At 36.2% G+C, this 23,643-nt stretch overlaps 2 protein-coding genes and 1 long non-coding RNA gene across 23 annotated transcripts; all 3 read left to right on the top strand.

Annotated features, from left to right (window-relative positions):
- Nucleotides 1-7,194: 7,194 nt before the first annotated feature.
- LOC150030622 (pyrophosphate--fructose 6-phosphate 1-phosphotransferase subunit beta 1-like) lies at nucleotides 7,195-9,249 on the top strand. Its single transcript, XM_090309464.1, has 7 exons — nucleotides 7,195-7,231; nucleotides 7,349-7,377; nucleotides 7,465-7,571; nucleotides 7,781-7,886; nucleotides 8,051-8,114; nucleotides 8,463-8,551; nucleotides 9,166-9,249. Exons 1-7 carry the CDS (start codon nucleotides 7,195-7,197, stop codon nucleotides 9,247-9,249), a joined length of 516 nt encoding a protein of 171 aa, XP_090165590.1.
- Nucleotides 9,250-9,279: 30 nt separating this feature from the next.
- On the top strand, nucleotides 9,280-14,229 carry LOC150030623 (uncharacterized). The gene is made up of 3 exons (XR_016526680.1): nucleotides 9,280-10,221; nucleotides 10,707-10,900; nucleotides 11,065-14,229. It is a non-coding gene; the product is annotated as an uncharacterized LOC150030623 (long non-coding RNA).
- Nucleotides 14,230-14,234: 5 nt separating this feature from the next.
- LOC150030624 (pyrophosphate--fructose 6-phosphate 1-phosphotransferase subunit beta 1-like) lies at nucleotides 14,235-23,226 on the top strand. 21 transcript variants are annotated; one of them, XM_090309467.1, is made up of 13 exons: nucleotides 14,235-14,360; nucleotides 14,480-14,560; nucleotides 17,956-18,009; nucleotides 18,096-18,202; nucleotides 18,410-18,515; nucleotides 18,680-18,746; nucleotides 18,862-18,911; nucleotides 19,043-19,661; nucleotides 19,763-20,259; nucleotides 20,654-20,713; nucleotides 21,237-21,307; nucleotides 22,795-22,956; nucleotides 23,055-23,226. In XM_090309467.1, the coding sequence occupies exons 2-8, from the start codon at nucleotides 14,543-14,545 to the stop codon at nucleotides 19,142-19,144; spliced, it is 504 nt and encodes a 167-aa protein (XP_090165593.1). In that variant the 5' UTR covers nucleotides 14,235-14,360; nucleotides 14,480-14,542; the 3' UTR covers nucleotides 19,145-19,661; nucleotides 19,763-20,259; nucleotides 20,654-20,713; nucleotides 21,237-21,307; nucleotides 22,795-22,956; nucleotides 23,055-23,226. The 21 variants fall into 21 exon arrangements, with proteins under 21 accessions (XP_090165593.1, XP_090165607.1, XP_090165609.1 ...); XM_090309481.1 differs by having other exon boundaries at nucleotides 14,241-14,560; nucleotides 18,862-18,927; nucleotides 19,043-19,183; nucleotides 19,599-19,661; XM_090309483.1 differs by having other exon boundaries at nucleotides 14,241-14,560; nucleotides 18,862-18,927; nucleotides 19,043-19,183; nucleotides 19,603-19,661.
- The last annotated feature ends 417 nt before the right edge of the window (nucleotides 23,227-23,643 follow it).

Genomic DNA, 23,643 nt, shown 5'->3' on the forward strand with positions numbered 1-23,643 from the left:
TGTTTCTTTTATCAAGTCAAGTGTATATTTCTGTTGAGAGACTGAAAGTCCCTCTTTTAATCGTGCTACTTTCGTCCCAAGAAAGTACTTGAATCTTCCGAGGTCTTTAATCTCAAACTCCTTAGCCATTTTCTTTTTCAGTCTGTCAATCTCTGTAGTATCATCGGGATAACACAATATCATCCACGTATACAATGAGAACGACACTCTTTCCTGACACTGACCTTTTTGTAAGCAGAGTGTGATCAGAGTGTCCCTGAGTATAACCTTGAGATTTAACGAAGGTAGTAAACCTGTCGAACCACGCTTTTGGAGACTATTTTAATCTGTATAATGACTTTCTTAGCTTACACCCTTCGTGATCAAACTGAGCTTCAAAACCTGGAGGACTCATGTAGACTTCCTCTTTTAACTCACCATTGAGAAATACATTTTTCACATCTAGATGATGGAAGGGCCAGTCTTTGTTCACAACCATGTCGAACTGTGTTTAGTTTTGCAACCAGAGAAAAAGTCTTAGAGTAGTCTATTCCAAAGGTCTGAGTAAATCCTTTAGCAACTAGCCTGACCTTATAACTGTCAAGCGTCCCATCAGACTTGTACTTTATGGTGAACCCCTATTTGCATCCAACCGTCTTATGCTCTTTAGGAAGAGACAGACGATCCCAAGTATTGTTTTTCTCAAGAGCCCTCATTTCTTCCATAATTGTAGTTTTTCACTCGGGGATTTCCATTGCTACTTATAAATTATTTGGTATCGTTACTGTTTATAGACTTGTAGTAAGAGCTCTGAACTCAGGTGAAAGGTTACCATACGACAGATAACTCCGCATTGGGTGCTTAAGGCAAGACTTGATTCTTTTTCTTAAGGCAATAGGAAGATCAAGGGAGGAATCTCCACCTTTTACTCTATCTGACCTTCCATTAGAAATTCCACACTTAGTCTCTAGCGTAGAGTTCCATTCTGATAAGCAAATAGTGACAATCATAAGGAGTTGGCCAAGTAAGCAATATTTAGGTTCTAAAAGATGAAAGTGAAGTTCAACAATCTCGAACCAGCTCAACTGAAGCTCGTGGTGAAAATCATTGTAAGAACTTTTCAAGTCAATCCAATCATGAGGCAATCATTATGCCTCAAGGACCAATGTCAAGAGCTAAAAAACTTGAAGAGGGATTAAACGCTTGCTTCCAAGCTAAATTTCCAACCCATCACGAAGAGTTGCAATCCTAAAAGCTCCAAGAGTCACTTGGGCACCCAAAAGTCCTAATGAATCTGCAAAATTCAGATTCATCCCCGTGTTTAATGCTTGATGTATTAATTTATTTCAATGTATTTACATTTATTAAGGTTCATGTATGTCCTCAAAGAGTTTTTGTTGAACTTAGTCAATTAGGTGAAAAGTTGTGTCTTTTCAAATTGTCTTTTCCATCAGTATAAATACCTATGTAGTTTGGTCATTGGAACACACTTGAGATTGAATGGAATTTCATTAAAGGTTTTGTCTTTCAAGCTTTATGCTTTTTCTTTGTATTTTTGTGTTTAAAATGCATGTATTAGAACTTTCAATCTAGTTTGATCAATTAGATTGTGGAGAGTTCGAATTCTTGAAGTTAGGAATAAGTTTTCCTTTCTTGTTGATCATCGATCAATCTTCCAAGCCAAATATGTTTAGCTTTCTTGGGGTTGCTTACTAAATAGTTAATTGGGGTTACTTTTATTATCGTTGTGGGGTTTCACCTAGAATAAAGGGTTCTCATACGTGATTGAGGGCCCACAACGATAATAAGAATAACCCCGATTAACTATTTAATAAGCAACCCCAAGAAAGCTAAACATATTTGGCTTGGAAGATTGGTCGATGATCAAGAAGAAAGGAGAACTTGTTACTAACTTTAAGAAGTCGAACTCTCCACAATCTAATTGATCAAACTAGATTGAAAGTTCTAATACATGCATTTTAAACACAAAAATACAAAGAAAAAGCATAAAGCTTGAGAGACAAAAACTCTAATGAAATTTCATTCAATCTCAAGTGTGTTCCAATGACCAAACTACATAGGTATTTATACTAATTGAAAAGACAACTTGAAAGGACACAATTTTTCACTTAATTGACTAGGTTCAACAAAAACTCTTGAACCTTAATAAATGTAAATACATTGAAATAAATTAATACATCAAGCATTAAACACGGGGATGAATCTGAATTTTGCAGATTCATTAGGACTTTTGGGTGCCCAAGTGACTCTTGGAGCTTCAAGGGTTGCAACTCTTCGTGATGGGCTGGAAATTTAGCTTGGAAGCAAGCGTTTAATCCCTCTTCAAGTTTTTTAGCTCTTGTCATTGGTCCCTGAGGCATAATGATTGCCTCATGATTGGATTGACTTAGAAAGTTCTTCCAATGATTTTCATAACGAGCTTCAGTTGAGCTGGTTTGAGATTGTTGAGCTTAACTATCATCTTGTAGAACCTCTATATTTCTTACTTGGTCAACTACCTGGAATAGTTGCTTCAACTTGTTTATTCCCAGCCATATCAGCCACAACTTTCTTGGTACAATCATTAGTTTTGCTATTTTCTTCCACAGTACACATATCATTTTTAGCACAAATACCAATATTATCAGAGACGAGTATGAGCATCATTATCATTCTCAACACAAATATCGAGGTTATTAAAGACAAAAGTATGAGTACCTTGGGCTAATGTTGGGTCGTACTCATAGATCGTTACCGGAGAAACAATAGGTGGCACAATTTCCTTCTTGAGATTCTTCCTATAGTATGTTATCCATGGACCTATTTGGTAGGTAAGACAGTGACAGTGTCGGTAATATTCAAGATAGGATCAGGAAGGGAATCAGTAAAGATCGAAGACGGGGGCCAATTAGTCTCTTCATTAGAGCTCTCCCCCTGAAAATGACTAATAGAAAAGAAGGGTTGATCCTCTTGAAAGGTGACATTTATCGAAATAAAATACTTGTGGGAGGGTGGATGAGAACACTTATACCCACGTTGACGGAGAGGATAGCCAACGAAGACATATTTCTAAGCACGGGGAGTAAATTTTGTCTTTTAACGCAACTGCGCGCATCAATGCATACTCAACCTTTGCATGCAGCGCCTCGCGCGCACACTTGTACAACCCTCGTGTGCAACCTAGCGTACACACCCATGCAACGCCTTGCGTCATTCTGCCTTTGCGCGCATCTGTAGCCTTCCCGGTTGAGTTGCCTGCGTGCTCAACTGTTCCAGCTACATGCTTATTCAACCCAAAAATACAAATTCAACTTCAAGCTGAATTTACTTATTTTTCCAGACATTATTTTGGGAAATTTCCTTCTACAAACTTGTTTAAAATCGTTTTAACTTACTTACCTTAAAATTTGAGCTTCAAATTCTTCACGATATGGTCAGAATTTTTCAATCTTCACACCTTGCTCAAAATCACCTGAGAGCTTGACCTCTTGAGGAAATCTTCTGATGTCAACTCGAATTCTTAAGAATTTCCTTCCAGCAACCTCATAGCTTCATCTACACTCCTCAAGCCTTCAAATGGCTGTGGAATCACCCGTTTAACACTAGAGAATTGTCCAAACCAAGTTCTTGAACTGAGGCTTCCCTTTTAGATTAAGAGATGCATGACCTTAATTACACTTAGGCTGCCACCTATCCCACTAAGTCAACATTAAACCTTCTAATCTCGACAACTGGCCACTACAATCGGTGATTAAGCTGAAAAGCTTCCCCTAATCACCAACTCATAGCTTACTAACTCTTACCAATGCATGGCTTTACTTGGACGCATACACACCTCTTAGCTAGTGCACGTCTCAGCGCCCTTACTCGCACTGATGCCTAGTCTCAAGATCTTCGCATGGGCCTACTTTACACACATCCTTGCCCAACCATTGCACACCAATGCACGCACAAGCCGCATCGCTTAAGGCATTCTCGCCCATGCGCGCGTCCTTGCCCAACTAACCTCAACGTGAGGCTCGACTAGCGCATAGCCCATGCTAAACGCATGGCATCTTCTTCTCGGCCAACACTTGGCCAATGTTCTTCTTCACACCACTAGCTTTCATCTTAACCTTAAGATGCTTAGGCCATCGCACACCTCAGCATGACCGTCAATGCATCATGACCTTCAACACTTAGTCAAAATTTCTCTCATTAACCAAGCCTTCTTACTCTTCACTTAGCACCCGAGAGCCCTTAGTAATCAACACTTGAAATCATTTTTCTTTCCTTCCTTAGCATCCTCAAGCTTTCCCTACAACCTAGTATTAACTTACACTTCTTTCACTTAGCACCCGAGAGCCCTTAGTAATCAACACTTGAAATCATTTTTCTTTCCTTCCTTAGCATCCTCAAGCTTTCCCTACAACCTAGTATTAACTTACACTTAATCTTATATAACATACACAAGTAGAGAAAATAAGCTTCGGGGTTGACAAATATTTCTTGCTTTGCTTAATGAGATCCACAACTACTTTCCGTCTCAGGTTGTTAGTCTACATGACTCATTGAGTACTCATAGGCAATCATTTTAATACTCATATATTAAGCAAACAAAATAACTTCCACAAATTCTACTTAGATCATGATATTAATCTTCACCCTTACCCCATTAGAATTAGTTACTTATGACAAGAGATAAAGCCAAAGTGAGGATAGATAAGATGATGAAAGTGAACATGATGATATTAAAATAGTTGTTGAATACACAAATGAACTATCTCTTAAACAAAAGGCTACAACAACTAAGAAGATAGAGAAATAAGGTGAAGGGCAATTGTTAGTAATCTCTTGCTTCTCACAGATGAATGTTGAGGCTGCTTGTGATATAATGGTTGGATGAATGCAGAAAGCCCTTTTAGACTCTTGCTTCGGCGAAGCTTCGATGAAGAATCAGGGTGAAATATGGAGGTGGAATTCCCACTCTAATAAGTCGTTATCGTCTAACGTGGTAGGTGAGAATGTCAACATTGCTATCATGGTCAATATTCTAAATACTTGCGAGAAGATCCGCTGGTATTGACTCTGAGATCCCGAGGCATGCGACTAATTGTTTGTTCGTCGGGTAGGGGTTTTGCACATGCGATGTAGGTCCTACGATCAGTCTGCAAAATAGACACTTTGGTGCAACATAACTCATGATATGGGGTAGTAGATGTTTTTGAGATGCTTCACACAAGTTTAATAACATGAATACTTAAGAAGATTGACACATATTCTTCTTATCTATCATCATTATTCCAAGTAAAAGACTATAATAATTTGTATTTCTACAAGTTATCAGGTTGGCCGACACCTTTTGACATTTCACATGAGCAACCATTTGTTTTCCCATCTTTTCACGCAAGTCCACCCCTTCCCCAAGCCTCTTTCTCCATCCACCATAATTTTCCATCTACAAATTTCAGCACATCCAATCTCCTCGTCTCCCACTGACTTTGCCCACCAATGTTTTTGTCAGTTGTCATTTTTCCATCTGCCAGTCTCTTTGCCACCCTAACCAATGAACTACCGGTGTCTTCTCTCTCCATCGTGGTCAACTTATTGGGAAAAACCTTCCACTTCTATTGCATGAACAAGCAGAAAAATAACTAAAAAATTGAAAGAAAATAATAAAATTGGAAACACAATAATTAGCGTGAAAAACTCAAACTCAACGGAAAACAACAGCCCATCAAAGAGATTCATTATGCAAAAAATTGTTACATTCTCAGAATAATTCTCTCCTCGACCCCAATTATAACATCACTCTCAAAGCTTTTGACTACTCATACCCTTTTTCCCATTTTTGAACTAGAGAATGCAGAAGGGAATTTAACAAGACTTAACACACCTAAGCTTAAAATGTTTCTAACTGAGATGACTTGAAACCAAAGACATAGATTCCTTTTATAATGCTTGGAGCCCATGACTTTTTTGAGTTTTTCTGATGTGGGATGATTGCACTTTTACTATTTTACCAAAACCCAACACAACCTTCCACTACAACTTTGAGAAGCAATATTTTCTTCGTCCAATCATTGGAGACTTTTGACACATTCGGCTTCTTCAATCGAGTTGTCATTTGTCTGACACCACCTTTTCCATTGGTATTTTTCTCCTTTTTTCATTCCTTGCATCTCCAACTTTTTTCCTTTTTCATCATTCAAACGTTTTTATTTTGCTTGTCACTTTGCCTCCTTGACCTTACGTCCATCGGTGAGTTTTCTTTGCTTGTCTCGACCTTTTTTTTTATGGGTAGGTTTTCTTTTTGTCTTTCCTCCTCGACTTCTTCATCTTCCCCGTTTGGTTTCCATCTTCGATTGAACCATAAAGAGTTCTTCAGGTTTGAGACATTAGCAATCTTAGAATGATTGTCAATTGTAGATTTGTTTACAAACTTGAAATTCTCATTCCATTTTTGCGCTTTAAGTTTCTCGCAATTTCTCCTCCCGAATTTTTCTATTTGTCGTTATGCGCTTACAATCTGCAACCCAATTTTGCAGTTACTCCCACATCCATGGAGTTTCTCCTCTATCTGTCATATAACATTTGCGATTAGCAATTCGTTTTAGGCACTCGCTTCATGTCTATGGTTCTTGTTCTCCCATTGTCCAAAAGAAAAAAAGAAAGAAAAAAACAGTACTCCCAAGAAAGAACGAGCATTGATACCAATTTATTAGGATACTTCCTAATTAGAGCTCTTAAGAACAAGAAAATTCAAGAACACTCAAATATGGAAATATGCTATATAATAAAAGTAACATGACAACCTAACCTTACGAGAGGGCTAGTCTCTCCCAAATTTACCAAATGAAATTCCAAAAAATTTGACACCCACTTCCCAACCCCACTCCCTCTATTTATCTATAAAGCATTGCCACTCCTAAGGTGGCCAAGTGTCGGTGTCGAACATGTGTCCGACACTGCCACGTCCTGACGTCGCCGACATGTGTCCGACACGCCTTATTTCATTATTGTTTTTTTAATTTTTGACACGCCCTGACACGACTGGACACTTAAGGGCACAACTGCGACACGTTCAAGACAATGGACCTACAAAATTAAAATGAAAAAACAATGAAACAACCATTTTTAAGCCCGAAGGCTTATAATATTAGCCCAATCGAAAACTTAGCTTTTATGGTAAATATGTAGAACTTACTGCACAATTTATCTACCCGTATCGCAATCATGTTAATTTTCTTGAAAGGATTTCTTGCTTTCACTTGTTAGAATTGTTAGTGTGAATATGTGCAGTCTTGATGCGAAGTGATTGCCATTTGAATGCAATTCTTGATTTAAATGCATTTTTGTTTTACCCGAGTGGTTTTGATATGATATGCAGTGGGAGGGATAAGATTGAAACTAGATCAGGTGAAACTCTTTCTTCCCAGAATTTTCATTTTGAGACGTCTTAGTTGTAGTCAAGGCATTAATTGACAGTTCGGTTCTATTTTTCAGTTTAAGCAAGCTGAAGAAACTGCTCAGAATCTTGATTTGGATGGCCTTGTTGTAATTGGTGGAGATGATTCCAACACAAATGCACGTCTCCTCGTTGAAAACTTTAGGTATTTTTCAGAACTATGAAATTTGTTTATTGCCTCCCTCCTTTTTGCTCTCTTTCTCACTCTCATTGTCATATATGGATAAGCTATTATATGTTATTTTTATTACAAAAATATAAGGTTGAGTAATTAATTACTCTAGGGTACCATTTTTTTTTGTGTGCAAGACTCTATGATCTATATTCCCCTTCTTTCTGTTGTTTTCAAATTAGTAGTAAGAATTTGAAAACCCAAGTGATTGGTTGCCCAAAAACTGTTGATGGTGATCTCAAATCCAAAGAGGTCCCCACAAGTTTTGGATTTGATTCTGCTTGCAAGGTACTCATTTCTCTTTGTAACTGCTTTAGAATTCATATTTCGTTTGGACTCAACTTTGGTGACTGTTGCAAAGTTGAAGTAGTTTCTTCAAGAATTCAAGGAAAAAATGGAATGTCGCATTCATGAGATGAGATGCTTAATAGGCTCTTCTGATGTTTATGCAGATATATTCAGAAATGATTGGTAATGTGATGGTTGATGCTCGATCTACAGGAAAATATTACCACTGTAAGCATTTTGCTTAATGAAATTGAAACTAAAAATAGTTCTGATGTGCTGACATGTTCATAATAACTGAATTATTGACATTACCAGTATTTAAAGTTCAGATATGTCCACTTTTTTAAAAAATATATAAATAAATAAATAGATAATATAAATAATAAATCCCATCTTGTTGCTTTATCTGTAAAATACAGTGCACTTCACGGCTGCTCAATTTTATTAACCTTCTCTATTTGACCTACCTAATGTGAGGTTGTACTTTTTCATTGTTGTGATGTTGATACCTTTTTGTTTCTCACTCAAGTTTCAAGTTTATTATCATATGACATTAAAGTGTACATATATCCACAGTTGGACGGCTTATGGGTCGTGCTGCTTTTCACATCACACTGGAGTGTGCTTTGCAAACTCATCCAAATATTACTATTATTGGAGAAAAAGTAGTTGCTTTATTTAAACTACTTAAGATAGAAACCTTTGTCAAGGACAACATTTATCTCCACATGCTTTACCAGATAGAAATCTTTGTCAAGAGGGGCATTTACCTCCACATGCAACCCTAGGGTAGTTTATTCTCTTTGAGAATTAGATTTTGTCTCAGTAATAACTAATAATCTCTGCAACAGATACTATGTAACTATGAAAACTGAAATTGTTGAGTCCGTTAACATATCCTGTTTGAGAATTTTATCTTCTTGCATTTTTACATGGAATGGTAAATATCAAACAAAACTTAAGGGTAAAGATGAAAAGTTGTGATAAACAAAGGATTCATGGAATTAGGTTGAAACTTTTAATATGGTGCAATGGAACTAAGTATTGACATCCCATATCATATTCAATTGCCTAAGTGATATTGGATGCCTTTTTTTGTCTGCATTGAAAAATTTGGTCTATACCACCTAGTTGTATTTGACTCATGGAGATTTATTGGTTTTGAATGTATGCAGGCGAAAAAATTTCCAGACAAAAAATAATTTGTTTTGAATGTTGACTCATTTATTAATAGAGCTTTAGTTTATAGGGTACATCGAATTTACAATGTGTTTTGCAGGTTGCGGCTAAGAAGCTTACCTTGAAAAACGTTACAGACTACATTGTCGATGTAATTAGTAAATGTTCTGAACTTGGTTATTAATTATGGTGTTGTACTTATTCCTGAGGGTTTGATTGACTTCATTCCGGAGGTATTTCTCTTGTTATTGTAACTAATTGTGTTTATTTCTTTTGGTTGTATGCTCACTATCCACTAAACCCAAGATTCTCGAGATCAATATTTCATTCTTGAACTGATATCATTTATAATTCGCTTTCTACAGGTGCAACAGCTTATTTCGGAACTTAATGAAATTCTTGCCCACGATATTATAGATGATGATAGGTTATGCAAAAAGAAATATTATAGATGAGGATAGGTTATGGAAAAAGAAACTAACTCAATCTCATTACTTTTTTGAATTTTTCCCACAAGCAATCCAAGAACAATTGTTGCTTGAAAGAGAACCACACGACAATGTCCAAGTAATTGTTTTTCCTTTTTGTTTTATACATGTCTTTTCATGAAATTGCGGTGGAAAAGAGAAAACAAAAAGGTGCATATAATGGGCGGCCAATTCAAGGGGCAGTCACATTTCTTTGGGTACTTATTCTATTCGTGCTTGAAATGTAAAATTACGAATGGTACGAGCAAATGGCCACGAGATGATACGAAAAAAATTGTACTTTGCTGGTTAGTGCTCTGTGTGTTATCTCTGTTTAATTCTTCTTTTGACTTATACGTACGAAGGGATGTGTGGTTTATCCACGAACTTTGATTCAACTAATTGCTATGCTTTGGGTTACACTGCTGGAGCTCTCCTCCAGAGTGAAAAAACTGGACCAATATCATCGATCTGTCTGTCCCACTTCTTGTACCTCCTGATCATTTTAGTCTCTAACCTTTTAACCTTTCATTCTTTTTCTTGATATCAGTTTCCTCCATAGATTTTTCCTCGTTTCTATTACTTACTAGTTATGCATATTAGGTAGGAAATTTGGCTGCTCCAGTTGAAGATTTGGATGGTTGGCAGAACTGCATTGACTTCGTTAATGGACGTGGAAAGGAGACACGGTATGATTTTTTCATGAAAACGTGCATTCCTGTTCTCATGTTTTCTTGAATAACACGTTAATAATTTTTTTTATAGAATATTTTTTATGGGGAATAAGAAGGGAAATGACAAACAGAATATCAATTATCCAGCCAAAATGAGAACAATGGAGTTCACTAGAAGAAAAAAAATTTAAGATGAAAAAAACCTCTCCAATCTATATTAAAAAGACGACAATTTTCTAGTTGATGAAACTTAAAAGTTTATTTTATTTTTCTTTTTTAAGCATCCAAATAACTTACTAGTGACTAACAAAATACTATAAAGACAGGTGCATGTAAGATCAGAAAAACAAGGATAAAAGTGGAGTATCATCATGTAAAAGTGGGGTATCTTTTCTCTTAACAATTTTGAAAGGCTTTGGATTGATAGAACATCTTCATGTAGTCTAGTTTAATATTTATCATTTGATGATCTCTTTCTAAAGGTAGAATTCGTTTGGCAGGTAAGTTCAAGCCTGTGATCAAGAAGACAATGGAATATCGCATTTCTCTACCTATCTTTCATTGATTCAATCTTTCATTTCTCTACCTATCTTCCCATTTTCATCTACATTTCTCTCCTACCAATGTCTCTGCCTTTCATCATTAATGCCGATGTTTCCCCATCACAAGTGTTGGATTTGATTCTGCTTGCAAGGTACTCATTTCTCTTTGTAACTGCTTTAGAATTGATATTTCGTTTGGACTGAACTTTGGTGACTCTTTCAAAGTTGAAGTAGTTTCTTCAAGAACTCAAGGAAAAAATGGAATATCGCATTCATGAGATGAGACTCTTAATAGGCTCTGCTGATGTTTATGCAGATATATTAAAAAATGATTGGTAATGTGCACAAAGAGGAAATCATAATAAACATCAATCGAGAAAAGCTCCGGATTAAAACAGTCAAGATTCTGGAAGAACGAGAGAAGAAGAAAATGCCACCGTGGACGTGAAAGGCCCAGCTTGGAATAAGTAGTCCCTGAGCTACTATGTGAAGACCTCATCACGGATGCATTCTTTTTTAATATCCTTTTTCTGCATCAATACTTCATGAACTTTCATCACCTTATTATTACCTGTTATCATATATTTGCTTTTACGTCTTTCCAAAAAAAAGAAAAAAGGGTGAGAAAATTTTTGCTAACTTTCTTTTATTGTTATCATTACCCTCTCAATGTTTTCTTTGCAAACGAACAAGACACATGATTGCGAAGGCGCTGCATGAAGATACAACTACTTTATTATTATCATTACCCTCTCAATGTTTGCAAAGGAAGATCGCTGCAAAGAAAGAGGCATCGATAGGCAATGCCGACGATAGCGCAAATTTTGGGGTTGTATTTTTCCTTCACTCTATTCCAAATTCTGCACCATCGCATCGTATTTTAATTTTGAAAGTTTTATCACCGCATCCTGTTTGATTACCGCAATCATTTAACATTGATAAATTTAGTAAGTCGCCGCATGCTTTCTCTTTGCCATTTATGATTTCAAAGATGAATCACATGCATCTATTTTTTTTTTTTTATATACTAGAGTCAACTTATTTTTAGGACAATCACCTCAAGAAATGTTTCTAAAAGTTAGTGGTCTGCTAGGTTTCTTTCAAACTGATCCTTTACCAAACTTCTTAAGAACATTGGATGACTTCTTTCAATCTATTGGCAAGGAGGACATTGCCGCATTTTAAATTTTGGGGTGAGGTATTTATTTTCAACCTTGCTATTTTTGGCTATATGAAGAAAAAAAAGGAAAATTAGAATAACAACTCCACTGCCAACGCAATGGAGAAACACATGTTGATAAGAGTTAAGTTGTGAATGACACATACCTGTAGTTGGATGTCCGCAAGACACACGTGGGGGCAAGCCGAAACGAAAGTAAGTCGCCAGGATCAACGCATAAACAAATACCGCAATTCTGCTGCTAAGTATGTATGAGTCTAGTTTGAGAAAGAGCGTCTTGCTCGTAATTGGATGTCCGCATGACACATGTGGGGGCAAGCCAAAATGAAGGCGAGGCATGCGTCCATCGCATGGTAGTTGCGCTCGTCAAGCGATTGCGATCACCGTGTCGAAGTTGCGGTATTAAGCGAATGCGGTCACTACAAGATTGCGGCTACACGATAACGCATAATAGAGGGATCAACGCAAGGTTGGTGGAATGAACGCATCAACGTACATCTTGGGAAAATAAAAAACTGATGTTGACATTTCACCTACTACGCCATTAGCAGCAGAGATTTAGAAAGGACTAACGCGTCGCGAATGTCAGAATCAGAGCAGTCCATTAATGCTGTCGGCGATCCAATCTCTATATAAAGAAGCCGGTGAGCAGAATGTCAACTTATCTAGAGTTTTTCCCTGCGATCCAGACAAATGCGTGAGAAGAAGGCTTGAGAATTCTTCATCTCCTTCTTCCATTCCGAGAAACGACCAAAGCCTACGATCGGAGCTAGATCTCGGGAGAGTCAGCTCCACCGCCCATCCATGGCACCCTGATGCGTTATTTTATGAGGTGGAATTATGGATGAAAATGCGTTGAGCACTTAAGTTTTCTCAGTGGAATTCAAGTGTAAACCCCACTGAGTTTCTTGGTAAGTCCAGGGTCGAACACAGGGACTTGGGAAAAAATATGCGGTGGTAATTTCTCAGAAGAATTTGCGGTAACCAAATAAATCAAGTAGTTATTGGGAATGTTGTTTGTGGTAATAAAAATAAACAAATACAGCGGAGTTCGAAAAGAGTTATAAAACGGGACGCGATAAGTATGCGGTGAATGGGTTGAGAAGAGTTTCGGCTAACACTTCTTAGGATGCGTTCATGCTATGCGATCATGCAACACACATACAATAGTAAATCATCTCTCGATGCGAATGCTACGACTTTTAATGCTAGAACGCATGCGATATATGCGATAAGACTATAGGACCTACACATAAGCCTCTATTCTTATTTATGCGATGAAAAAATGACACATACACATATAAGGCGACCACATAATATCATACCTATCTCTAGGATGCATGCGATGCAGGTTGGCAAACAGAATTTATCTCTAGGTTCCTATCTTTTGTTTATGCAGTTCTAATCATTGCACTCTCGAGTCTAGATTCTAACTTAGCTCTTTCAAATCTTAGGTTCTTTCTTTAGACTCTCTCTCTCGAGTAGCTCTAAAGGGATGTCGAGCACAACATAAAGAAAATGGAGAACCTAAAGAGAGAGTCTAAAGAGCTACTCGAGAGAGAGTCTAAAGAGAGAGTCTAAAGGGATCAATATGTCATTCTTGAACTGATATCATTTATAACCCGCTTTCTACAGGTGCAACAGCTTATTTCGGAACTCAATGAAATTCTTGCCCATGATATTATAGATGGGGATAGGTTATGGAAAAATAAATATTATAGATGAGGATAGGTTATGGAAAATGAAACTTACTACTCGTGCTTGAACTTTTGTTGTTTTACTTTAACGCTCCTGTCCAAGTAATTGTTTTTTCTTTTTGTTTTATACATGTCTTTCCATGAAATTGAGTTGGAAAAGAGAAGGCAACAAGGTGCATATAATGGGCGGCCAATTCAAGGGGTAGTCACATTTCTTTGGGTACTTATTCTATTCGTGCTTGAACTTTTGCTGTTTTACTTAAACCCTCCTGTTTAATAATTTAGTGATTAACACATATTATATTTAGCACTTGGGTAGTAGGCAAATAAGTTATGAACTCAAAAACATGCATGTTGGTAAATGCATTAAGATCTTTTAAATTCATATTTGATAATTAGGGGTATCAAGTATCTAGACTTCCATTATGAACTCGTAAAGAAAATGGCCAATCAAGTGATGGGTTAGGCTTACAGCTACTTGACTTTCAAATGTAAACTTACCAATGGTACGAGCGAATGGCCATGAGATGATACGAAAAAAATTGTACTTTGCTGGTTAGTGCTCTGTGTGTTATCTCTGTTTATTTCTTCTTTTGACTTATAGGTACGAGGGATGTGTGGTTTACCCACGAACTTTGATTCAACTTATTGCTATGCTTTGGGTTACACTGCTGGAGCTCTCCTCCAGAGTGGAAAAACTGGACCAATATCATCGATCTGTCTGTCCCACTTCTTGTACCTCCTGATCATTTTAGTCTCTAACCTTTTAACCTTTCATTCTTTTTCTTGATATCAGTTTCCTCCATAGATTTTTTCCTCATTTCTATTACTTACTAGTTATGCATACCGGGTAGGAAATTTGGCTGCTTCTGTTGAAGATTGGATGGCTGGCGAAACTGCATTGACTTTGTTAATGGATGTGGAGAGGATACACGGTATGATTTTTTCATGAAAACGTGCATTCCTGTTCTCATGTTTTCTTGAATAACACGTTAATAATTTTTTTTATAGAATTTTTTTTTATGGGGAATAAGAAGGGAAATGATAAACAGAGTATCAATTATCCAGCCAAAATGAGAACAAATGGAGATCGCTAGAAGAAAAAAAATGAAAGATGAAAAAAACTCTCCAATCTATATTAAAAAGACAACAATTTTCTAGTTGATGAAACTTAAAAGTTTATTTATTTTTTTCTTTTTTTGAGTATCCAAATAACTTAATAGTTACTTAGACAATATTATAAAGACTAGACAAGGTGCATGTAAGATCAGAAAAACAAGGATAAAAGTGGAGTATCTTTTCTCTTAACAATTTTGAAAGGCTTTGGATTGATAGAACATCTTCATGAAGTCTAGTTTAATATTTATCATTTGATGATCTCTTTCTAAAGGTAGAATTCGTTTGGCAAGTAAGTTCAAGCCTGTGATCAAGAAGACAATGGTGGAACTAGATGGTAATATGATCTCTTTCACCACGAGCTTCAGTTGAGCTAGTTTGAGATTGTTAAGCTTCACTTTCATCTTGTAGAACCTCAATATTTCTTACTTGGCCAACTCCTTATGATTGCCATTTATTTGTTTATCACATCCTTTAGTGCCTTTCCCACTAACTCACCTCACCTGTAACAATATCACTACCTGGAATAGTTGCTTCAACTCGTTTATTCCCAGCCATATCAGCCACAACTTTCTTAGTACAATCATTACTGCTATCATTAGTTTTGCTATTTTCTTCCACAGTACACATATCATTTTTAGCACAAATACCAATATTATCAGAGACGAGTATGAGCATCATTTTCATTCTCAACACAAATATTGAGGTTATTAGAGACAGAAGTATGAGTTCACCTTGGGCTAATGTTGGTTCGGACTCATAGATCGTTACCGGAGAAACAATAGGTGGCCCAATTTCCTTCTTGAGATTCTTCCTTTAGTATATTATCCATGGACCTATTTGATAGGTAAGACAGAGACAGTGTCGGTAATATTCAAGATAGGATTAGGAAGGGAATCAGAAAAGAACAAAGATTGGGACTAGTTAGTCTCTTCATTAGAGCTATTCCCCTGAAAATGACTAATAGGAAAGAAAGGTTGATCCTCTAGAAAGGTGACATCTATCGAAATAAAATACTTGTGGGAGGGTGGATGAGAACACTTATACCCACGTTGATGGAGAGGATAGCCAACGAAGACACATTTCTAAGCACGAGGAGTAAATTTTGTCTTTTAACGCAACTGCGCGCCTCAATGCATACTCAACCTTTCCATGCAGCGTCTCGCGTGCACACTTGTACAACCCTCGTGTGCAACCTAGCGTACACACCCATGCAATGCCTTGCGTCATTTTGCCTTTGCGCACATCTGTAGCCTGCCCGGTTGAGTTGCCTGCATGTTCAACGGTTGCAGTTGCATGATTATTCAATCCAAAAATCCAAATTCAAATTCAAGCTGAATTTACTTATTTTTCCAGACATTATTTCGGGAATTTCCCTTCTACAAACTTGTTTTAAAATGTCTTAACTTATCTTAAAATTTGAGCTTCAAATTCTTCACGATCTGGTCAGAATTTTTCAATCTTCACACCTTGCTCAGAATCACCCGAGAGCTTGACCTCTTGAGGAAATCTTCTGATTTCAACTTGAATTCTTATGAATTTCCTTCCAGCAACCTCAGAGCTTCATCTACACTCCTTAAGCCTTCAAATGGCTGTGGAATCACCCCTTTAGCACGAGATAATTGTCCAAACCAAGTTCTTGAACTGAGGCTTCCCTTTTAGATTAAGAGATGCATGACCTTAATTACACTTAGGCTGCCACCTATCCCACTAAGTCAACATTAAACCTTCTAATCTCGACAACTGGCCACTACAATTGGTGATTAAGCTGAAAGCTTCCCCTAATCACCAATGCATAGCTTCCTAACTCTTACCAACGCATGGCTTTACTTGGACGCATACACCTCTCAGCCAATGCACGCCTCAGCGCCCTTTCTCGCACCCGATGCCTAGTCTCAAGATCATCGCATGGCCTTACTTTACACACATCCTTGCCCGACCATTGCACACCAACGCACGCACAAGCCGCATCGCTTAAGGCATCCTCGCCCATGCACGCGTTCTTGCCCACCTAACCTCAACGTGAGTCTCGGCTAGCGCATGGCATCGTCTTCTCGGCCAACACTTAGCCAATGTCCTTCTTCACGCCACTAGCTTTCATCTTAACCTTAAGATTCTTAGGCTGTCGCACACCTCAGCATGATCGTCAATGCACCATGACCTTCAACACTTAGTCAAAATTTCTCTCCTTAACCAAGCCTTCTTACTCTTTCACTTAACACTTGAGAGCCCTTAGTAAACAACACTTGAAATCATTTTTCTTTCCTTCCTTAGCATCCTCAAGCTTTCCCTACAACCTAGTATTAACTTACACTTAATCTTATTTAACATACACAAGTAGAGAAAATAAGCTTCGGGGTTGAAAAATATTTCTTGCTTTGCTTAATGAGATCCACAACTACTTTCCTTCTCAGGTAGTTAGTCATAACTACTTGACTCATTGAGTACTCATAGGCAATCATTTTAATATTCATATATTAAGCAAACAAAATAACTTCCACAGATTCTACTTAGATCATGATATTAATCTTCACCCTTACCCCATTAGAATTAGTTACTTATAACAAGAGATAAAGTGAAAGTGAGGATAGATAAGATGATAAAAGTGAACATGATGATATTAAAATAGTTGTTGAATACACAAATGAACAATCTCTTAAACAAAATGCAATACAACAACTAAAAAGATAAAGAGATAAGGTGAAGGGAAGTTGTTAGTAATCTCTTGCTTCCCACAGATGAATGTTAAGGCTGCTAGTGATATAATGGTTGGATGAATGCAGAAAGCCCTTGTAGTCTCTTACTTCGGGGAAGCTTCAATTAAGAATTGGGGTGAAATATGGAGGTGGAATTTTTTTCTCGTGCAAATCTCAATCTTTGGGTATAAAAGTCCATCCCTCCTTCATGGCGTCAAGGCTCTATTTATAGAGCCGTGCACTGACTATTGGTGGGATTCCCACTCTGATAAGTCGTTATCGTCTAACGTGGTAGGTGAGAATGTCAGCCTTGCTATCATGGTCAATATTCTAAATACTTACCAGAAGATCCGCTGACTGCACAATTTATCTACCCGTATCGCAATCAGGTTAATTTTCTTGAAGGGATTTCTAGCTTTCGCTTGTTAGAATTGTTAGTGTGAATATGTGCAGTTTTGATGCGAAGTGATTGCCATTTGAATGCAATTCTTGATTTAAATGCATTTTTGTTTTATCAGGGTGGTTTTGATATGATATGCAGTGGGAGGGATAAGATTGAAACTCCAGATCAGGTGAAACTCTATCTGCCTAGAATTTTCATTTTGAGACATCTTAGTTGTAGTCAAGGCATTAATTGATAGTTCGGTTCTATTTTTAGTTTAAGCAAGCTAAAGAAACTGCTCAGAATCTTGATCTGGATGGCCTTGTTGTAATTGGGGGAGATGATTCCAACACAAATGCTTGTCTCCTTGCTGAAAACTTTAGGTATTTTTCAGAACTATGAAATTTGTTTATTGCCTCCCTTCTTTTTACTCTCTTTCTCACTCTCATTGTCGTATATGGATAAGCTATTATATGTTGTTTTTATTGCAGAAATATAAGGTTGAGTAATTAATTACTCTAGGGTACCATTTTTTTGTGTGCAAGACTCTGTTATTTATATTCCCCTTCTTTCTGTTGTTTTCAAATTAGGAGTAAGAATTTGAAAACCCGAGTAATTGGTTGCCCAAAAACTATCGATGGTGATCTTAAATGCAAAGAGGTCCCCACAAGTTTTGGATTTGATTCTGCTTGTAAGGTACTCATTTCTCTTTGTAATTGCTTTAGAATTCATATTCCGTTTGGACTGAACTTTGGAGACTATTGCAAAGTTGAAGTAGTTTCTTCAAGAACTCAAGGAAAAAATGGAATGTCGCATTCATGAGATGAGACTCTTAATAGGCTCTGCTGATGTTTATGCAGATATATTCAGAAATGATTGGTAATGTGATGGTTGATGCTCGATCTACAGAAAAAGTGTACTTTGCTGGTTAGTGCTCTGTGTGTTATCTCTGTTTAATTCTTCTTTTGACTTATACGTACGAAGGGATGTGTGGTTTACCCACGAACATTGATTCAACTTATTGTCATGGTTTGGGTTACAGTGCTAGAGCTCTCCTCCAGAGTGGAAAAACTGGAACAATATCATCGATCTGTCTGTCCCAATTCTTGTACCTTCTGATCATTTTAGTCTCTAACCTTTTAACCTTTCATTCTTTTTCTTGATATCAGTTTCCTCCATAGATTTTTTCCTCGTTTTTATTACTTACTAGTTATGCATACCAGGTAGGAACTTTGGCTGCTCTAGTTGAAGATTGGATGGCTGGCAGAACTCCATTAACTTCGTTAATGGACGTGGAGAGGAGACACGATATGATTTTTTCATGAAAACGTGCATTCCTGTTCTCATGTTTTCTTGAATAACAAGTTAATAATTTTTTTCTAGAATATGTTTTATGGGGAATAAGAAGGGAAATGACAAACAGAGTATCAATTATCCAGCCAAAATGAGAACAATGGAGTTCACTAGAAGAAAAAAAATGGAAGAAGAAAAAAACTCTCCAATCTATATTAAAAAGACAACAATTTTCTAGTTGATGAAACTTAAAAGTTTTTTTTTTTTTCTTTTTTTGAGTATCCAAATAACTTAATAGTTACTAACACAATACTATAAAGACTAGTCAATGTGCATGTAAGATCAGAAAAACAAGGATAAAAGTGGAGTATCATCATGTAAAAGTGGAGTATCTTTTCACTTAACAATTTTGAAAGGCTTTGGATTGATAGAACATCTTCATGAAGTCTAGTTTAATATTTATCATTTGATGATCTCTTTCTAAAGGTAGAATTCGTTTGGCAAGTAAGTTCAAGCCCGTGATCAAGAAGACAATGGTGGAACTAGATGGTAATATGATCTCTTTCTAGAGTAAATGTCGTTTCCTTTAATCTCCTTCCCAGTCTTATATTATAATTCACGCCGCTCCATTTGTCATGTGAGGAGGTCAGATCAGAATCCTACCATTGATTATGCAAGTTCAAATCTAAAAGAAGAATGGAGCAGGTGATCTGGATATAGGTATCTTACACAACCAAATTGATGAAAATCGAACCTATTTTTCAGAATTTGGATAAGATATTTTAATTAAGTCTCGGGTCAAATTCCATAGTTGGAAGTGAGATATCTAACTTCTTTGTAGTTTCCATTCTTACATGAATTATTATGAATGTGTTAAGTTCATTGTAATGTCTATTTTGTTGGTGTATATTTTTGCTCAGTATTGTCTTGTAAAGGGTCGGCCGACAAAATCACAGACGAAGCTTTATGGTATTTCTTTTAATTATTGGAAAATGAGGGCTCCTGGGTATGTTCTCAAAAGGGAAGGCAGAGGTAGTACTTCGAATGGCGAAGAGAGGCGGCTCGGTAAAGAAGGAATGAGAAATCGTCAAAGATGACTTCTTTGTTGGCGAAACGAAGGGCTAGTTGTTTCTCTCTCCATCTTATGGTATTTCACTTGATTTCTTTCTTCTTGTCCTTCTTTCTCCTTTTTCTTTCTTTTTCTATCTCTGTTTCTCCTATCTTCTCCATCTCTTGCTTAATTTTCTCCATTCATATGATTGTATCTCAATATCTTTTTGTTTTTCTGTTTTCTTCATCTCATTTCCATTTATACTCCTTTCTTCTATTTCTTTCTCTCTTTTTGTTTGCCCTTTGTTAAAATTTGATACTTCATGTATTATTATTTAGTTTATAGCTAAATGTCATTAAAGCTAAAATATTGAAATATTAGTTAAGTAACTTGGTCATTAGTGTCGATTAGTGTGGATGTTAGTTTAAACAATATAAAAAATTGTTACGACTGTTGTATTTGGTTAGTTCATCATGTACTTTTTTGCTAGGTTGAATCACTTTATTTTTGTCCCCAATTCAAGTTACGGAGTAGAAGAACACACTAAAAGGTATGAAAAAGTTGTAGTAGTCTTTTACCTTCAGGCTATTAAATTTGAGTGATTTAGTCACATATTAACTCTAAATCTTGCCTAGAATATTTTTCTATCTTAAAATCTAGCTCTTTATCTTATCATTGTTTTAAAAAATATTTGAATTAGTCTTTGTCAAATATTATGTCACACTTGAGTTTATGATTTTTCTGTTCCTTGATTTCTTGAAACTAGCTGATCTTTATTTTTTGACTTATTTTATTTCTCTTTTAATCGGTTCTTTGAGTGATTAGTTGTTTAGGATTGTGATTTATGATTCTATAGGGCATGGACAAAGAAAAAGAGATGACATTTTAGTTCGTGGGTATTTTCATCTCCAGAATAGAATCTCAAATTAAAATCCTAAGTTAGTAACTGACAAATCAGAATTGGAATTGATTAAATATGTCAAGTGGGGATAAAAAAAATTCACTTTTAACTTTTTGTATTTTATACTCATGCTCCTTTGCCTTTTTGCATAATCTTTTTTGGTTCTATACAGGCCAACGGAGGATTTATAATGAGTGCAAGTCACACAATCTAGGTGGACCTGAATACGATTGGGGTATTAAGGTGATTTTTTTTAAAAAAAAATATTTTGCACTGCCCTTTATATTTAATTAAATGAAATTATTGGTAAAAATGCAACCTTTTGATGAAGCATAATGCTTTTGTTGCAAAATGTTAGTTGAAAATTATGATCTTTATCTTATAATCCATGACAACTACAACAATGATGTATCTATGTTTATCTGACTTAAATGCATTGACTTTTCAGTTTACTTATAGCAATGGGCAGACTGCACCTGAATCAGTTACAGACAAAATATATGGAAACACCATTTTGTTATATTTTTTTTTTGTTCAATTTCTTGTTTACTTTCAAATTAGTCAATTTTCATGTTATATTGCATTCAATATTTTGTACATTTTTATTCTTTTCTTGTTTATATGAAAGTTCTCTTTGAGTCGTCTGGGTCCTCAGTCCTCTTGTGAAGTGCCTATTTATTTGTTTTGCTATTCTTACGTTCTCACTTCTTGGTGGAAACTAAAAATCCCATCGAAAGTTCATTTATTTTCTTGGTTGGTTCTTTGGGAACTATTAATACCTTCCATGTCTTGCAAAAAACCTCCTAAAGTGGCAAGTTTTGTGGAGCATAGCCGAGTTCTAAATATTTACCTTGGTTGTCCCTTTTCCACTAGAGTCTCCAGGTGTTTTTGGTTGGGATTTGTTGTAAGCCTTTTCTTTTTGCTAAGGTTGGGTTTTCATCAAATGTTGGTGGAGGTCTTTATCTGTATGCAAATTTATTAATTTCATGGAGACCAAATGTGTTTTAAAGTAGATTAAATTTGTTACATTCGCTTGGAGACCAAATATCTCTTTTCATTTGTTCAATGAAAAATTCCGTTTCATTGAAACCCTCTCTCTCTCTCGTTGTTTTAGCCATAAAAATTCTAGTCTCTTGCTGGCCAAATCCTCACATCAGGAACTCATATGGAGCTTTTGAAGAACCGAAATCCCTTCTTAGAGTGTTATCCATTTCATCCACAAGCTCTTTCCTCTTATTCTAGTCGAGTCCTTCTTCATCTTCTTGACCTTGTCGAACACTCAATTTTCCACTTCTTTCATTGATTCAATCTTTCATTTCTCTACCTATCTCCCCATTTTCATTTTCATTTCTCTCCTACCAATGTCTCCACCTTTCATCGCTAATGCCGATGTTTCCCCCGTCATTGCATCTTCTCCGTCGGAGATCGGCCGTGTTTCTACTGTGTATAGTGAAGTCCAAGCTCACCGTATCGATCAACCTCACCCTTTTCCCTCTATTCTCAAAAACCCCTTCAAAATCCTCGATGGCCCTCCTAGCTCTGAGTTGATTGATGTCTCGAAGGAAGAGTAGTGACATGCATTGAGTTTTGTTTATTCTTTTACTGTGTTTTTCTTATGATTATAGATCTCGCTTTTGTTTGGAACTTGAGTTTTACAGAATGAGTTTGAGGCCAGTTGCTACTTCTTAAGGTTTTAGAGTGTTTGAGTTGTGTGTTATATGTGCGTGCAGATGAGATCACAAAGCTGTTTCCTGATCTTTTCGGCCAACCGTCGGCAATGTTGGTGCCAAGTGATTCCAGTTCGATGCAGATGAATAAGAAATTGAAGATTGGAGTTGTCTAGTTTTGTGGCCAAGCACTGAGAGGGCATAATGTGATTTCTAGACTATTTGGTAGGGTCTCATTGTGTCCACATTTATAAATCAAGAATAAATGTTTGCTTTTCTGTTCAAGTTGTGGCTAATTAGCAGATTCTATAATTTTGTTGAAGATTTCCTACAGGTTCATGCAAAAGGAAGCACGTTGTATGGTTTCAAGGGTGTCCTACAGGGATCATGAAATGTAAATATGTAGAACTGACTGCATAAATTTAAACAGAGAGATAATTTTGATGTATTTTCTTCACGCTGATGATAAGAATAAACTAAAGTGTGTTTGTAATATATTTTCACGTGTTTAATTTAAAAAATAAGTCATTTTAAAAAAAAATAAATGTTTGATAAGTATTTAAAATAACTTTTTAAATGTTTTTTTTAATAAATATTCACGAAGGATGTTTAAATAAAAATAAGTTTTTAAAAAAACCATTTTTCCACAAGCAAACAGATCCTACATAACTAACTAAATATTTATTTTATAAAGTAGTTCTTCAAACAGAGTTTATATTAACAATAGTAATAAAAATAAATTATTCATAACATAATAGTTATTAATTTATAAGGACAAATTTATAATATTTATTTTTTTTACTAACATGCAAATGATCAAAAATAAAATATTATAAAATAAAAACTCAAACATTCCTATAGGTTGGAAGTTGCTCAATCCCCCATGTTGTTGTATTAAAAAAAAAAAAAGGT

The sequence above is a fragment of the Benincasa hispida genome, unplaced genomic scaffold, assembly GCF_027475165.1.
Source record: "Benincasa hispida cultivar pf3 unplaced genomic scaffold, pf3_genome.v1.1 HicScf176, whole genome shotgun sequence".
Classification (NCBI taxonomy): Eukaryota; Viridiplantae; Streptophyta; class Magnoliopsida; order Cucurbitales; family Cucurbitaceae; genus Benincasa; species Benincasa hispida.

Excerpts from the sequence above, each read along its gene's own strand:
- LOC150030624 (XM_090309467.1), top strand. Across the intron at positions 18,203-18,409 it reads CTCCTTGCTGAAAACTTTAG|GAGTAAGAATTTGAAAACCC; the intron begins GTATTTTTCAGA and ends TTTTCAAATTAG. Across the intron at positions 18,747-18,861 it reads AGAAAAAGTGTACTTTGCTG|TGCTAGAGCTCTCCTCCAGA; the intron begins GTTAGTGCTCTG and ends TTTGGGTTACAG.
- LOC150030622 (XM_090309464.1), top strand. The coding sequence starts at position 7,195 with ATGTTAATTTTCTTGAAAGGATTTCTTGCTTTCACTT. Across the intron at positions 7,887-8,050 it reads GATTTGATTCTGCTTGCAAG|ATATATTCAGAAATGATTGG; the intron begins GTACTCATTTCT and ends ATGTTTATGCAG. Across the intron at positions 8,552-9,165 it reads TTACTATTATTGGAGAAAAA|GTTGCGGCTAAGAAGCTTAC; the intron begins GTAGTTGCTTTA and ends TGTGTTTTGCAG.